Source organism: Bubalus kerabau, chromosome 10 (genome assembly GCF_029407905.1).
Source record: "Bubalus kerabau isolate K-KA32 ecotype Philippines breed swamp buffalo chromosome 10, PCC_UOA_SB_1v2, whole genome shotgun sequence".
Taxonomy (NCBI): domain Eukaryota; kingdom Metazoa; phylum Chordata; class Mammalia; order Artiodactyla; family Bovidae; genus Bubalus; species Bubalus kerabau.
In genome coordinates this window covers 54,652,707-54,670,902 of record NC_073633.1, presented here as the reverse complement: position 1 = coordinate 54,670,902, position 18,196 = coordinate 54,652,707, and the positions used below count along the sequence as shown (strand labels likewise).

Sequence of the window (18,196 nt, the reverse complement as noted above, 5' to 3'; positions counted from 1 at the left end):
AATGATGAAAATCTATTCACAACAGTGTTCAAGTATTTAATGCTACTGAACGATCCTTAAAAATGGTTAAAATGGTAAATTTTGTTATATATTTTACCACACCAAAAAAAGAGAAATATAAGACAGACTGAAACCTAATAAGTTTGGGAATCCCAAAAAAAGACTGGAGAAAATGAAAAAGAAGCAATTAATTGAAAATGACTGAAGGAGGTGGGAGGGGGGTTCAGGATGGGGAACACGTGTACACCCATGGTGCATTCATGTTGATGTATGGCAAAACCAATACAATATTGTAAAGTTAAAAAAAAAAAAAAAGAAAATGGCTGAGAATTTTAAAGAATTATGAATTTAAATATACAGATAAAGAGACACAATGAACCAAATAGAATTTTCCTTTTATAAAATACATTGTAATGACACTGTAATATATCAAAAATAAAAAGCAATCAGAAAGAAAAGACAAATTCCATAAAAGAAACTGACAATTAAACAATACATTTTTCAATAATACATGAGCCAGAAACAGGAGAATTATATCATCAAACACCGAGAAATATAACAAACTGTCAACTTAGAACCATGTATGGACTAAAGCTATCTTATTAAAATGAGAACAAAGTAAAAATATTTCCAGGTAAATAAAAAAGAAGATGGTTCACCACCAGGAGATTTTCACGAAAGGAACATCTAGAACATAAAGCATTTTAGGAATAATGAAGAGGATCTCAGAATGTATATTTGAAAAGTAAGAGGAAATGGAAAGGCAAAAAAAGGTCCAAATTTGTAGTTAAATGAAGACAAATATTGCCCACATAAAATAATAATGCAGGTTGGTTTAAAAAAGAGACAGGATTATCATATGACCCCACAATCACATTCCTGGGCATATATCCAAGAGAAAATACACTGTTTGAAAGGGATAGGGGACAGTTAGGTAGTTTGGTATGGTCATGTACACACTGATATATTTAAAATGGATAAGCAACAAGAACATGCACATGGAACCTTGCTCAATGTTAGGTGGCAGCCTGGATGAGAGAGGAGTTTGGGGGAGAATGGATACATGTACATGGATGGTTGAGTCCCTTCGCTGTTCACCTGAGACTTCACAACATTGTTAATGGGCTATAAACCAATACAAAATAAAAAGTTTTAAAAACTTTTATTTATTTGGCTATGCTGGGTCTTAGTTGTGGCATGGGGGATATAGTTCCCTCATTAGGGATTGAACCCAGGCCCCCTGCATTGGGAGCATGGAATCTTAGCAAGTGGACCACCAGGTAAGTCCATTTTTTTCTTTAAAATATACTTTTTCTAGCTCCATAAACTGAAATATTCTCAGAAACACTGATCAACGTAGGTGCCGTGAGCATTCCCAGTGCCCAGACTGTAGTCTTGAAATACCACTAGAAACTAAGGCTCTAGGAGATTCCTGATTCCAGGGCTCAGTTAGGTATTGTACAAAACAAGCTTCAAAGACTTCTAGAATGACTCGAAGCCAGTATGAAGAACCCATCACTGTTCAAAGCTGGTATTATCTGAGTTTCAAAAAGGGTAATTGTAGTGGACTAAAACCCATCAAATATACTTATCTTCATGATTCAATAATATTTTTAAAAAAACAGTGATCACCATTGTAAAGTAAGAAGGGGCCAATTATGTTTTTGAAAACTGATAAAGAATCTAGCAGTTTTTCTTCTACATGAAAAGGGAAGCCAAACAGTAGATGAGGAAAAATATCTTCATAAAATTATTTCAACTAATGAATAAAAATAAATGATGCAAATAGAATCTTATAATTTTGCAGACCAAGTGAATCAATGAATCCAGGCATTAAACATCAATAGCTCCTAACATCTCAAAATCAGACATTATGTGTCAACTGATTAAAAAATACACCACCATCTATATATGTTCAATCCCTTTGGCAAGACTGTTAATTCTGATCAAGTTTTGGATCCAGTTGACAATTTCTAAGAAATACAGAGCAAAGAGGAACATGTTGAGGATTATTATGAATATGTAATTATAAAAATCTAGACTGTAGGAAAGTCTACGGGTCATATGATCCAGGTTCTTGATAAGATAGCTAAAGGGAGAAAAAAAATATGGGGGGTAACTTGTAGATTAAAAGAAACTGTTTTATCAGGTAAAGGAAAAAACGTCCAATGCATACAGTAGTTTCTTTTATCCAGGGGGGATATACTCTAAGACCCTCAGTGGATGTCTGAAATCATGGGTAAAACCAAATATCATTTCCTATCCATATATATCTATGATAAATTTAAAAATTAGGCACAGTAAGAGACTAAAAACAATAAAAACAGAATTATAGTGATACTGTAATAAGTTATATGCATGTGGCCTCTGCCCTCAAAATATCTTACAAAATCAAGGTCTCTTCAGTCTTAACTAAGCACTGCAGCTGTAACTTTGGCAGTTTGAGGTGGGGCAACAAAACACAAATTTCTTTTTCCTTCGTTATAATTTCATGGATAGAAGATTTGTTTCTGATGTAAATTTTAGCAACTGCAGCATATGATTTTTGTTCTTTCCTTACTAAGTTGAGAACTTTCGCCTTTTTACTTAAAGGAAACACTCTGTGGCTTCTTTATGACATACCCAAATTGCCAGCGTCACTACACTGGTGTTACTGGGCTATTATCAAGCCAAGTAAGGGTGACTTGAACACAAGCACTGTGTTACTTCAATGGTCATCTGATAACCGAGGTGGTTACTAAGAGACTCATGGGTGGGAGATGCTAGACAAAAGGATGATTCACAATCCAGGTGGGCTGAAGCAGGATGCTGAGAGTTCCTCATGCTACTCAAAATGATATGTGATGAATTATTTCTGCAATTTTCCACTCATGGATAACTGAAACTGAGGAAAGTGAAACTGAGTTGAAGAAGGGACTACTATACAAGTATTTACAATATTCAAAAAACTCCCACAGATTAGTAACAAAAAGGGAAAATACAATAGAATAAAGGGAAAAACCTGAACAATCAATTCATAAGAAATGACCAAAAGACACGTGAAAAGATATACAGTCTTTTGTACAGAGCACTTTATCCTCTAGCTTGATTAAAACTAACATGACTAAGTATCAATTTGTTGAGAATGTGGAGTGAAAACTTCTCAAAACCTGATGGGTAGAATGTAAAGTAGCGTAACCAACAGTCTAACATTATCTACTGAAGTTGAAGATGTGCCTATTCTATACCCACAATTTCATTCCTAATCATATATCCAGAGAAATGTGTGCACATGTGCACAAAGAGACATGTATGACAATTTTCACAGGGGCACTGCCTTGAATAGCTCAAATCTAGAAACAGTCCCAATTTTTTAAAATTTATTTATTTTTTAATTGAAGGATAATTGCTTTACAGAATTTTGTTGTTTTCTGGCAAACCTCAACATGAATCAGCCATAGGTATACATATATCCCCTGCCTTTTGATCCTCCCTCCTATCTCCCTCCCTATCCCACCCATCTAGGTTGATACAGAGTCCCTGTTTGAGTTTCCTGAGCCATAGAGCAAATTCCTATTGGCTATCTATTTTACATATGGTAATGTAAGTTTCCATGTTACTCTTTCCATACATCTCACCCTCTCCTCCCCTCTCCACAAGTCTGTAAGTCTATTCTCTGTACAAACAACCCAAATGTTGATCAACAGGATATACTATTTATGTGCATTTGTAATGTACAGAAATGAAAATGAATGAAATACAACTACACACATACATATACATGAAACTCACTAACATACTATTGAGTAAAGCAAGAATTTTGTTCACATAGTACAAAAGGGGGGACTCCCCAGGTGGTCCACTGGTTAAGAAAACACCTTGCAATGCAGGGTATGTGGGTTTGATCCCTAGTCAGAGAACTAAGACCCCACAGGCCACGGAGAAACCAAGCCTTCACGCCCCAAGTAGAGAGGTCAGCACACTCTGGAGCCTATGTGCCACAACTAGACAGTCTGTGCCCTGCCATGAAAGATCCCACATGACACAACAGAGATCCCATGTACCACAACTAAGACTCAACGCAGCCAGATAAGTAAATACATAAATATTAAAAAATAATAATTCACATAAAATTTAAAAACAGACAAAAGAGAGCCTGAATGACCAAAAAAAATTTTTTCAAGGCATGGAAATGATCAAAGAAGTCACTTGGCACAGTGATTATTTATTCAACAAGGGAAAACACTATTTAGGAGGGATACGCAGAGGGCTTCCAGGTTAATGGTAACATTTTATTTCTTGACTTGGAAGAGTCACAAAGGTGTTCACTATATAATTATTTGTTGGAAAGCTATATATATTTGTTCTAAATACTTTCCCATAGGTACATTTCATACCATAAAATTAAAATTTGAAAACAATAAAAAAATTAGTTAAATATCAGTGAGTCTTTGGGGTGAGATATAAAACGTAACAAGACAATGTGCTGCCAAGTCAATCTGGGTAAAAAGACTTAAAGCTGATTGCTAGCTATCAAATAATGTACTTTGTTAATAAACATGTTTATTTTATAAAAGTGGTAAAATACCCTTAAAATCTACATCTTAACCATTTTTAAGTGTAGATTTCAATACTATTAAGTGTATCACATTGATTTGTACAGAGACTAGTTTTAAAGGCTTAAAAATAATTCAGACTGGGGTTGATATTTCTAGATGAATACTACAACTCTAAATTTTTACTATGTCCACTAAATGATGGGAGGTTGCAAGGCAGAGCGATTTACATGCTTTTTTATTTTTGCTAATATATCTGCATGAATCATTTAAATATAATAATAAAAAAAATTATCTGATGAAATTTATCATCTGGTGGCTGTTTACCATGAGGATAGTGAACACAAATTTACGACTCAGTTCTAAAGGATCATTCAGATTTTTAAGGACTAAGATAACCCCTTAAACCCCATTCTCTCCTAAGGCAAATCAGTTCATCACATCAAATCATCCATATGAGTAAAATACAACTCAAATATAGTAGCTAGATCATTAGAAGAAAATATATGAATATACTGTAGTGTCTGATTTTGAGGTGTTATTATTTCTAGTATTTCCATCACTTAAATACATGATGAATAAAAGACCTATATACAATTTGGTCTCTAATTTGACAACATTAATATATACTTTTGGAAAATCATTACACATTTTAAAATGCTGCTATTGCCTATCACTTGGCAGCTTAAATAAATGTGATTTTTCTTTACCTCTGTGACAAGACAAGCATCGTCAGAAAGCATATTATAATCCTGGGCACATTTCTTTGCAGAATTCTGCAAAAATTTTAGGAATTCTGTAACTTCTTCATTCACATGTTTTTTCATTTCCTGATTTTGAAAAAAGAAATAGACACATCTTGGAATAAGACGCCTGGTTAAAAACAATCACTTCTCAATCAATGCATTAATAATTTGAACTTAAATTATCATATCCAAAGCAGAAATCACAAAACAGTTAACTGTGCAAAAAGAGAAAAGCTGATGACTAACACTACAATCAGAAATTACATTAATACAGAAATACATTAATTTTAAATAATTTCAGAAATACATTAATTTAATAAAATGTTCTGAATTAACATAAAAAGGGACAAACACTCAAATGGAAAAATAAGCACACATATGAATAGGCAAGTTACAAAACAAGAATTAGAAATGGCTTATAAACACATGCAAAGTGTTTATTTTCATTAGTAACCACTATAATATAAAGCAAGAGATTGCCATTTTTTCCCCATATGTTCAGTATTAGTGAAGATATTCTGGAAAAACCTGGAAAAACCTTTGTACAATAGTGGTACATACAAATTGGTTTAAAATTATTGCAGAATGATTTGCTCATGTGTAACTGCAGCTCAAAGCCTTAAGAACATGTATAGTTTTTCATCTGGTATTTCTAAGAATTTATCTCAAGGAAATGATCACAGATATGAACAATGAGTTTGCAACAGTGATGTTCAACACAGCAACACATAGCTGAGAATTCGGAAACTACTTAACTGAAGTAATAATTACACAAAAATTTTAAAGTGCTTCAAGGTAAAGTTCTACTACTAGTACTTAACGTGAACTAGGGTGAAATATACTCAGAACTAGAGCAAAATGCCTTAACTATAATAGAATAAAGAACAGAATTAAAGCATTAATATTCTGTCAATTAAATTCCTTTTATTTTTAATTTTTATTAACAATATTTATTGTACCTAAAAAGAAAAGCAAATTTAAAATACTTCCTAACTTTTAAATATTTTTTATGGAAGTTGAAGAACAGAATACGTACCAAGTACTGCAAGTAGTCATTTTTATTTATTCCAACAGTTTTGGAATTTGGAGGGACTTTTGCATATTTAACCAATAAATCCACATAATTTCTCTGTTCTCTCTGTGAGAAACGAGAGAAACGAGGATAAGGAACTCTTGGTTTTGGAAGAAGAACCATTCCAACTGTGGTTTTAACTTTTTCCTTTGCTTGAGCTGCTGAATTAACTGTCGGCTCATTTTCTACAGAACCTGCTGAGGCATTCACATTTTCTCCTATACGTCTGGAAAAAAAAAAATACAGTTTACAAATATGTGCTTTTCATAAGAAGATTACTATCATGAAACTTCATGATTCTCAATCACCATGGAGAATATAGAGTGATTAACAGACTAAATTCTGGATTATTATCTAACTCTGCCACCTGCATTTTGATATTTAGCCATTTAGTATAAAGTATTCTGTAGGATAGGATCATATTACAAGTCTACCTTCAATTATCTGATGGAGAGGAAGAGGCATATCCTGAAACAAGTTATTCAGTTTGGAAGTTTCTCCCCTTTATTGAAGAGGGGTTAGTTAATCACTCTTGCCAATTACATATGCAGGTATTTTGGATTTACATTTTATTACAATGCAAGTTGCTTTTTAATACTTAAATTCTTCAATAAGATATATCAGTTAATGTAGTGAACAAAAGCCAAGAGGAACAGGATAGGATGAGGTCACAAACTTGCAGTTCACAAATTCATTGAGATTCTAAATTTTCTGGTTTCCTCTGCATTTATTATCTCAAGAATTAAAAAGAAAGTCTGAACACTGTGTGGATATATTCTATGGAAGCAACAGTTGTTTGAAAAAAGTTGTATAATCCTCTATCACTCATGCACATGGCTGAGTCGATCGAAATGTCTTGTATGAATACAGGAAATCTTGGCGTGCTGCTGCTGCTGCTAAGTTGCTCCAGTCGTGTCCGACTCTGTGCAACCCCATAGACGGCAGCCCACCAGGCTCTCTTGTCCCTGGGATTCTCCAGGCAAGAACACTGGAGTGGGTTGCCATTTCCCTCTCCAATGCATGAAAGTGAAAGTGAAGTCGCTCAGTCTTGTCCAACTCTTAGCGACCCCATGGACTGCGGCCCACCAGGCTCCTACGTCCATGGGATTTTTCAGGCATGAGTGCTGGAGTGGGGTGCCATTGCCTTCTCCAGAGAACCTGTTACCATATTTATTTCCAAAACGCTACCCCCAATTAAAAAAAAAAAAAATCACCTTATTAACCCAGTTAAGGTTCATGAACACAAATTTCTTACCTGGTACATATTCTGTCTCTGTTATTGCTATTCAGTGTTATAATCTACATTTTTCATAAGAGTCTTAAATTACACACACAAAACTACATTTTTTTAGCCTCTGCAACTTTAATTTCCACCACAGTAACTGTACCCTACCTATGATTTTGTTCCAAACTAAACAACAGTAACCAAAAGGAAGGGAAACTAATGAAAGGATGAATGTCTGCTGATTCATTCTTCATTCCTCCATTTATTAGTACTTATTTTGAGTGACTACCACACGCCAGCCCTATGCTGGGTAGTAGACATAAAACCATACAACCAACACTGAGTGCGGTAAGTCTCTACTCTTTAGGATTTTATAATCAAGTGGATTAGGCAAATGGATGGGGAAGAAACATAAGTAAATACGTACATCAATACAATGTGACTATGGAGACCTCGGGTTTCCAAACTGAACATATTGACTAGGTGACTGGGGAGAATCCTAAGGATATGGAAATCAGGGATTAAGAGGAAGAAAGGGGAGGGGAAAGAAAGATCCAGAGCAATGATTTTCAATCTAACAGTATTAACCCTCAGAGCATTCTGAAATCCTGTGCATGTATCTGGGTTGTCCCAAAATAGAAGAATAGAAGGCATTTAGAGGTCAGGAATACTAGATTTTTATAATGTGTGGTAGTGTCCTGCACAACATTCAGAGGTCATTTCAAACTTTCCCTTCTCATATACAAATAAGTGTGGTCTGTTATTATTACTGTATTATTATTATTTATCCAGCAATAAATTTTACTTTTATTCTTATGATTTTTTTGTGATATAGTTTATCTTAAATCCAATTTTATTCATGTCAGCTGGTGCATCTGACTACTTCATTAAATCTTCTACTGCAGTAGCATCTACTATAGTACATGATAAAAATGATTTTCCTTTTATTTCATATAAAGCATTATTTTAAAGTATTATGTCTGTGGCTACTAATATCTATGAATTTCAATTCATAGCAAAGAGGTGTCTTATTTCTTATTAACATTTGTCACACAAAGTAGGAGAGTTTCAGCCTCGTAAGTCTGAGAATTACCAATATCAGTGTCTGGATGAAGGGTGAGACAAACCCCATCTAAAACTACCACTAATGTGTTTTAGATCACCTTTAAAATACTAGAATAAATATGGTAAAAATTTCAAAATTCTTTAAAAAAAAAAAAAAAAAAAAGACTTAAGAGTCCCCCCAGTAAGCAAAGTATTCAAGACTACTCTTTTAGAACTAAACTGTATGGAAAACTAATCAAGAGAGCAGGTTAGTGAACAGAAAAAGAATATTGGAAATTAAAATAAGGATGCTTAGATTGGCTCTGAAAATAATAGAGGTGAAGACATACTTAGCTACTAAAGTTTCTCCAATAACTGTATAAAAATAAGCATATTTTAGGTTAACAAAATGAATATTAACTGCTGATCTTGGGAGAAATGTATTACAGCAAATTGATTTCTCACTAGAAAATGTCTTGAGAGCTATTCAAACCTAACAGTATTGTGTCCGCAACTCTTAACAATACTGCTTCACAGCTGTCTCTCTGAATATGAGAACATGTCTGTCCTTGTGGCACCAACTGGCAAATTTAATTAAGCTGCTGCAGCAACAAGATGCTGACTCAGATATGCCAGCGTAGAAATGTCAAGAAATTCTAGCAGTTTAAATTGGCTACATTCAGCAAAGAATGAAATGGCAGCGCATCAAGATCATTTCTGTGTGCAGTGCTGTCAAAATCTTCATCAGGGCACAAGCCAAAAGCATCCGACAGGGTTTCTCTATCCACATTTACAGCATTATATTTAATTTAAGTTGATAGTTTGAAGTTTTCTTCCTTCATTTTGTCAACTACCCATTCTCCTTTTTTACCTTAAGTTTCTATGAAAAAAAGGCAGAATTCAAAACTTTTTGCTTCCTATGCTTTAAAGTCTCCTGGTTTGGGTAGCTTCTTTAGGTAGCATTTGGAAATGGTACTTCTAGCTCCCATCTCAAGTCTACCTGTACCCACTGAATTTGATTTACTTATGTACATTAAACATGTTAAAATTTTTTCTTCTTTTTTTGTATTTGAAGCTACTTTCCCTTTTGCTGCCTTAAAACTTAGTTATAAATATCTATAACCAGAAACTAATTTTTTAAAAGGCAAATTTTTACCTTTTAGTGGAGGGAGAAGCATTGAATAAAAACCTCATGTTGTTGAAAGTAGCATAAACAGAGGTATCCCTATTTTCCCAAATATGTTATTTATAGAACATAAAAAATTGCAAAATTAGGGCTAATAAATTTACATTCTTTCTAGTTTTTTCCATCAAGAAAACTGGTAATTAAATATAGTCTGAAAATTCATTCTTACTATAAGAAAAAAAGATTTTAGGAGTTAAGTGTACTCAGCTTCCAGTAATATGTCCTCTCCTTTACATATTTCAGACTATAACCCACACTTGGGATATGCTGAATAGAACCAGACTGACAAAGAATCATAAAATATTTAAGAAGCAGAATGAATAAGACTAATACCGGAAATTTTTAGTCTCGAAAGATGAGGCTGAGATAAAAGTTAATAAAAGTGAGGTTTTTTTTTTTTAAGAGTAAAGATATATGTGCACTAAATCTCAGGACATGAGTATTGGTAGGCATTCTTAGATTCAAATAAACAAAGGCAACTGTTTAACTGGTAATAAGTTTTAAGAAGTTAGTTATCTCCAAGAAGTGGTACAAGTTGGATAACAGAAATAGCTTCTGAAAAATATTCATAGATGCACACTGATAAGGAATTTACAGTCTTAACCTTTTGTAGTTGACACTTGCAAAGACAGTAATTATGCACTTTGGCAAGAAATGTTGCTCCTGAAACTGCCTCTTTAATGCAATTCTGAAAGTGTCTTATTAATACAATTTCTGCTTGCCTTTATTTGAACTTATCTATTTATCTGATGGAATCAAAAAAGGACTTATTTAATGTTTTTAATGGCAATCTGGCAATATCTATAAAAATTAAAATCACACACGCCTCTTCCTTTCATAGGAACTTATCCTTATAGCAGCACATATATAAAAAGGATGCTGTTTGTAATAGTAAAGGAATGAAAACAGCCTAAATGAACATCAGTGGTAGTAATGAATTGATCCCACTAAGAAATACCACAGTCACCAGAAAACTAGGAGGAAAATTAGAGAGTGAGATATCTCCATAGAAAATAGCTCATTATTTTTAGAGGAGTAGCTTTAACAGCCTAGTGAGGGTAGGAGACAGATCGTAGTGAGATGTTCAGTGAAAGCAAGTGCAATGGGATGTGCAGTAAAGGGAAGGTGTTCTCCCCCCACCCCCCCACCCCCATTCTGTTTCTCAAATAGATGCTCCAAATCTGTCTTTTGGTTGAAGCATTTAATCCATTTAAAGTAATTTTTGGTAATGCTATCTTGTTAACTGTTTTCTGTAGTTCTTACAGCTTTTTTGTCCCTCATGTCCTCCCAGCAAGCATATACAAGTACAAAGAAGTCTAAGTACAAATGAGATAAGAGGTAACAAACTAACTAGGAAGGAACGTGAAATTCAGGGATTGAGACAGGACAAACTTGAGCATGCTTAAATACTGATCAAGAGAGAACAAAGAGGGAACAAAGACCTGATGGTCTAGTGGTTAGGACTGAGCTTCCACTGTATGGGGCATTGGTTTGATCCCTGGTTGAAGAACTAAGATCCTGCAAGTTTGCACCACTTGACCAAAGTGCCCCACACCCAAAAACAAAAGAGAGAAGTGGGAGTAACAGGGGATGCTAATTGACAGGATACTGAAAAAGCAGAAAAGATGGGGTCCCATTCCATGCAGAGAGTGGAAATATGTTTCCTCCATTGCAAAAGGAGTGGAGAAAGATGAAAGTAGACATTGAGCTCTCCTAGGGGAGCTCCCCAATTCTTCATCTGGCATATTATCACTTCTCTCTAGTAAACTTCATGACTCAGTTTTAAGATTCATCCACAATAGTGTAGAAGCAGCCAATCACAAAGGAAAGAAGAGCTGTTATAGGCAGGTAAGCAGTGAGAAGGGGAAATTATTACTGTCACAATACACATTTTCATACCAGAAATTTGGAGGTATGACATCTATGGCAATTTGGTGGTATCTATTAAAATATAAAATGTTTATAGTATCGGCCCAAATAATTCAATTTCTATATTATCTTATAGAAATAATTACAAGAACTTTATAAATATTACTGTTTAAAACTGCACAAACATTTTACAATGTAAAACTAACTAAAAGAATTAAAAGTATCTCTGTAAAGTAGTATGTAGCCATAGAAGACTGAGATAATACAGGGGCACAAAATACCTAAAGTATTATGTTAAATGAAAAAAACAAATTGCAAAAGTTTTATAGTGTTTATAGTATTTATAGTGTGATTTCCACCCCCACCCCCCTCTTTTTTGGGCCACATACTGCATGGCTTGTTCCCTGACAAGGGATTGAACCCAGGCCCTCAGCAGCAAAAGCATGGAATCCTAATCACTGGATATCCAGGGAACTCTCCCCATTTTAATATGCATCTGTTCATGTGTAGAGAAAGGTCTTAAAAAATGTTACATATGTACACCAAAGAGCGGTCTTTTGAGGATACTAAGTTCTTCTATTTTCTAATTTTTACATTCCTATAATTCAAATGTTTCAAAATGGATATAGACAGATAAATATAAAACTTCAAGTATCAGAAAAATATCAAATATGGATATAAATAACCAAATAAATAAGCATATTACCTGCTAGATAAAATACATAGTTCTTTTAAACTTGGAGCCATGGACTGATCTTTATAATTTTCTCGAGAAAAAAACGTCTTAAGACCATTTTTTGGTGAAACATCCCTGAAAAACAAAGTAATTTACTTGGATTTGACAACTGAAATATCAAGCTAGGTTAACAAGCAATTACAACTGCAATTTAAAACTACATGTCCCTGACCTCTCCTTTCCCAGAAAATCACCTCTTAATATTTTAACTTCATGCAGCCATGAAATTAAAAGAAGCTTACTCCTTGGAAGGAAAGTTATGACCAACCTAGATAGTATATTGAAAAGCAGAGACATTACTTTGCCAACAAAGGTCCGTCTAGTCAAGGCTATGGTTTTTCCAGTGGTCATGTATGGATGTGAGAGTTGGACTGTGAAGAAAGCTGAGGGCCGAAGAATTGATGCTTTTGAACTGTGGTGTTGGAGAAGACTCTTGAGAGTCCCTTGGACTGCAAGGAGATCCAACCAGTCCATGCTAAAGGAGATCAGTCCTGGGTGTTCATTGGAAGGACTGATGCTGAGGCTGAAACTCCAATACTTTGGCCACCCCATGCAAAGAGCTGACTCATTGGAAAGACCCTGATGCTTGGGAGGGATTGGGGGCAGGAGGAGAAGGGGACGACAGAGGATGAGATGGCTGGATGGCATCACCGACTCGATGGACATGAGTTTGAGTGAACTTTGGGAGTTGGTGATGGATAGGCAGGCCTGGTGTGCTGTGATTCGTGGGGTCACAAAGAGTCGGACACGACTGAACTGAACTGAACCAGATGTGTGAGTTTAGATGTTTTATTATTTCTTGTATAGTTTTTAAGCTAGGCCCATTTTGAAATTTTCCAATTTCAATAATCAGCCTTGTTTTTTCTTTTAGTACTCATCTTAGGCTCTGTGGCATAACATTAAGCTGTTTGATTGCTCAAAGAAAATGCTTCTCAACTTATTTTTGTCTTATTCACTACTGTGCTCGGCCAAAAAACACTACAAAGACTGATTATCCAACTATTTTTGTTTACTTGGTAAATGTGATCAATAGTGTGCCTCTACTAAAACCACTTGTAAGGTCATATATGATTTTCCATATTGTAATTAACTTACAGACTAACATACCGTTGTCAAGGCTTTCCATCCAGTAAGCGTCAAATAAATGCTAGTTGAAGGAAACAATTTAAAAATTAAATACACTGAGACCCATTAATCTAGGGATGCCAAAAATTAGTAGGATTCTATAGAAAAGGACAGTTCCAAGGTCTATAATGCAATGCAAAGGCAATGCAAAGGCCCTGAACCACACTTGGTTTCACAATGTCAACGGTATAGAAGAGCATCTGTGTTGCATTTGAACATATTCTTTATAGCAAGAAACATAAACGAGCATATCTCTAGGAACTTACAACAGAACAATCTAATCAAATAGCACCTGCAGCTGGCCATTTCTAAAATGGGAAATTCTAGCATATTTGTGCCATATTCATTTCTATTTTTAAAGGTGTTTATCTAAAAAACAATGATTAATGTACAAACAATAAAATTAAAAAATCTTATTTGGTATACACCAGGGTAGTTTCTTGTTACTTGCTATGGTACTGTATTTGTGACATCTCATTAAATTCTAAAATTTTTGCATAACATACAAAACAAAGTCACAGGCCCCAGGGATTGTGAGCTCCTTGGAGGAAGGGAGCACTCTTTGCAGTAAGCAAGTACTTATTAAGCACATACTGAGTTTATTTGATAAATTTGACATGTTACATTTTGTAAATTGAAGGTGTATAGCATGTTACTTCAATGACATTTCTATATTGTAATATGATTGCCAGTGAAGCAATATGAATTATATTACATCATTATACACAATATCATCATCTACATTATACTAGTATACATACTGATTGAATCTTTGAGTCAGGTGCTATCTTAGCTATCTTTGTTATCTCTTATATTCTCCTCTGCTAGCAAACTCCTTCACTAGTATAGATGCTCAGTTAATGTGTGTCAAATTGACCTAAAGCAGCACATACATTAGATTTCTATTGCCAATATATTACTTAATAGAGTCCTTTATTTGGGATGGTCTCATACACTTCTAAAATAGTCTATGCATTTACATTATCACTTGATATAGATTCCAATATAAAAAAAAGCTTGTCAGTTCTTAAAGAAGGTCTATTACTTGTACAGATATGGGCTAGGTTCTTGAATACAAGAATATTCCAGTATCTCTCCTTCACTAAGACCAACAATAAATACAAGATGGACCTATACACAGACACAATCTACATGCTTTAGGAGAGGAAGTACAGTCAAAGATAACTTAAAACTGCTCAGCAGGTGTAGATGAGAATCGTAAACTCTTAAGCCACTGAATTTGTCCTCTTGTTTCCTCCAGATCTCTTCAGGCCAGATACCCTCCTTTCCTAACCTAGTCACCAGACCCACTTCAATCTTGTTGCGTAGGTGCCCAGTCAGTCCCTCAGTTGTGTCCGACTCTTTAAGACCCCCCATGGACTGCACCCTGCCAATCTCCTCTGTCCCTGGAATTGTAAGAATACTGGAGCAGGTTGCCATTTCCTTCTCCAGGGAATCTTCCTGACCCAGGGACTGCACCTGTGTCTACTGAATTGGTAGGTGAATTCTTTACAGCGGAGCCACCTGGAAAGCCCCTCAATCCACTTTAGGGAATTACAAACAGATGTAACTCACCAGTTCAACCTTGGTTCACCCATGGCCATCATGGAAGTCATATTCCTAGATTTCTCCTTCACTCTAGTTCACAATTCTGCTGCCTGGCAGTGCAGGCTCTTAAAGGAAGAGGATTTCTCCAGAATTTGCGCTCAACTGAGGAAAAACCAAAGATCAAGAACAAAATCAGGTGATTGGCGGGCCAGATACTGTTACCTCAGATGAGGCAAGAACCTGTTCCTAACACCTACCCTCACCCGACACAGACACTTAAAAAAAAAAGAGAGAGAGAGAGAAAGCAGACAGATGAATATTTCCAAGGTCTTTGAGGAAGAATTGCGAAGCTGACACAGGATCAGTCCTTCTCCATTTAACTTATTCCAGGAACTTCTCGAAAATAAAGATGGAAACAGATTGGCGTTCTCATTGTTCACATATTAAATCCCATTAGGGCACGGGATGTATGTCTTGACTCAGCCCCCTGCCCCGACTCCCTTACTGCCAAAATAAATCATGCTTCCACCTTCCCAAAGATAATTATGGGGCAAATTCTGGCAAGCGACGAAGAGCAGAAGCTCTGGATATCAAGAATCTTTCAAACAGAACCTCCCTTTTGCGAAGGCTGAGATCTAGATAACTTAAGTGGCATTTAACGGGATCAAGAAGAGTAATCACTAGCACTACAAATCTGGTCTGAACATCAACACTCCAAGTTCAGTGCATCTCCTGTCATCCTGTGCGTACAGATAAGAGTTTGTGAGCAACGCAGTCAAATGCTAGTCTCTCTCTCAGTAACGGACGGGCCTCACCTGTTCCTACTGAACCCACCTTCCACACTTTTGCCCAGAGAGGGGCTGGGGCAAGAGAGCCGAGGAAGACACAAGGAAGGCTGAGGGAAAGGGAACCAAAGGAGAAACAAGGTTCCAGGGAGGTAAGAAATCTGCCAGCAAAGCCGGAGAACAGGTCTGCGCTAGCATCAGCTGTGTGCAGGGTCCCGGCACGGCCGACGGGCCGCCATGTTCCCGACTCTCACGAGCGCGCCCTCCCCACCGCGTCTCCGTCACGAAGCTGCCTTGCCGCCCACCTCGTGGTCCGCGGCGACTCTGGCCCAGACCGCGACCCCCACGGAACAAAAACACACTCCCCACCCCTTTCCTTTCTCTCGCGCGCACGCGCGACCTAGGAAGGCCTTATTTAAAGGAGGCTGCGGCGCCGCCTCGACCCTGCGTGATGGCGTCAGCAGAGACGCAGTGGGCGGGGCCCTCTCCGCGTCTCCAGACTCCTGGTAGTCTGCCCTGGAAGCTGAGATAGGATTTGCTGGACACTCGCTTGAGGGGCTGCTGCTGCTAAGTCGCTTCAGTCCTGTTCAACTCTGTGCGACCCCATAAATGGCAGCCCACCAGGCTCCTCTGTCCCTGGGATTCTCCAGGCAAGAATACTGGAGTGGGTTGCCATTTCCTTCTCCGGGCTGCATATTGTCCTAGAAAGTCCTCCACCTTGAGGGTATGGTAAATTGGAAGGAGGACAGGTGACAAGTACAGTACTGGAAATACCCAGACTTTATTGTGACTTTACTCAAGTGTCTTAACTGACTCATCAATAAAATAGAGATATTGTGAGCACGTGTGTGTGAGCGTGGAGCACCTATTCAGTAGTTTTTTGAGAGGATTAAATGCATTTTCCTATACTTAGAAAAGCATTACAACCATTAAGCTGCCTGTTTCTCTTGACTAGCAGCAACTTTTTACCAAGAAGGTTTGCTTGGTTACATCTCCCTTCCAGAATATCACATGTATACTGACCTGTCCCCTTACCTCTTTGGTTCCTTAGAGCTAAGAGGCAGTATCTTGGATTATACTCTTCAGTAAGTCCCTAAATAAAATTGAAACTCACAGCTCTCATGTTGTGTTTAACATTACAGATACTATGGGAACCCAATGAGGAGGGAACTCATTCTGACTGAGACAATTTAGAGACTACTTCAGAGAAGAAGTTTCATTTAGCTGGGTCTTGAAGGATTACCTCTTGAGAAATTTGTATGCAGGTCAGGAAGCAACTTAGAACTGGACATGGAACAACAGACTGGTTCCAAATAGGAAAAGGAGTACGTCAAGGCTGTATATTGTCACCCTGCTTATTTAACTTATATGCAAAGTACATCATGAGAAACGCTGGACTGGAAGAAACACAAGCTGGAATCAAGATTGCTGGGAGAAATATCAATAACCTCAGATATGCAGATGACTCCACTGTTATGGCAGAGAGCAAAGAGGAACTAAAGAGCCTCTTTATCAAAGTGAAAGAGGAGAGTGAAAAAACTGGCTTAAAACTCAACATTCAAAAAACGAAGATCATGGCATCTGGTCTCATCACTTCATGGGAAATAGATGGGGAAACAGTGGAAACAGTGTCAGACTTTATTTTTCTGGGCTCCAAAATCACTGCAGATGGTGACTGCAGCCATGAAATTAAAAGACGCTTACTCCTTGGAAGAAAAGTTACGACCAACCTAGATAGCATATTGAAAAGCAGAGACATTACTTTGCCAACAAAGGTTCGTCTAGTCAAGGCTATGGTTTTTCCAGTGGTCATGTATGGATGTGAGAATTGGACTGTGAAGAAAGCTGAGCGCCAAAGAATTGATGCTTTTGAACTGTGGTGTTGAAGAAGATGCTTGAGAGTCCCTTGGACTGCAAGGAGATCCAATCAGTCCATTCTGAAGGAGATCAGCCCTGGGATTTCTTTGGAAGGACTGATGCTAAAGCTGAAACTCCAGTACTTTGGCCACCTCATGCAAAGAGTTGACTCATTGGAAAAGACTCTGATGCTGGGAGGGATTGGGGGCAGGAGGAGAAGGGGACGCCAGAGGATGAGATGGCTGGATGGCATCACTGACTCGATGGATGTGAGTCTGAGTGAACTCCGGGAGTTGGTGATGGACAGGGACGCCTGGTGTGCTGTGATTCATGGGGTCGCAAAGAGTCGGACACGACTGAGCGACTGAACTGAACTGAAGGACTACTGGGAGTTCACTGGATAAAGGGGCTGTGGTTTTGGGGGTGTGAAGAGCACAGAAGTATGAAACAGTGTGCATGCTGTGGGGA

At 37.0% G+C, this 18,196-nt stretch overlaps 1 protein-coding gene across 9 annotated transcripts in view; it reads right to left on the bottom strand.

Annotated features, from left to right (window-relative positions):
• ICE2 (interactor of little elongation complex ELL subunit 2) overlaps positions 1–18,191 on the bottom strand; it is a 66,352-nt gene extending 48,161 nt beyond the window's left edge. For 5 of the 9 annotated variants that reach the window (XR_008699259.1, XM_055537749.1, XM_055537752.1 and 2 more), the window contains exons 1-5: positions 16,177–18,191; positions 15,114–15,248; positions 12,384–12,488; positions 6,318–6,579; positions 5,246–5,365 (exon numbers count right to left, since the gene is read on the bottom strand). Coding sequence is in view for 8 of the 9 variants with exons in the window: in XM_055537749.1 (XP_055393724.1) it covers positions 5,246–5,365; positions 6,318–6,579; positions 12,384–12,488; positions 15,114–15,154 (528 nt within the window). In the remaining variant the exon portion in view is untranslated. The other 4 variants (XM_055537751.1, XM_055537750.1, XM_055537755.1 and 1 more) reach the window with 4 other exon arrangements.
• Positions 18,192–18,196: the final 5 nt, after the last annotated feature.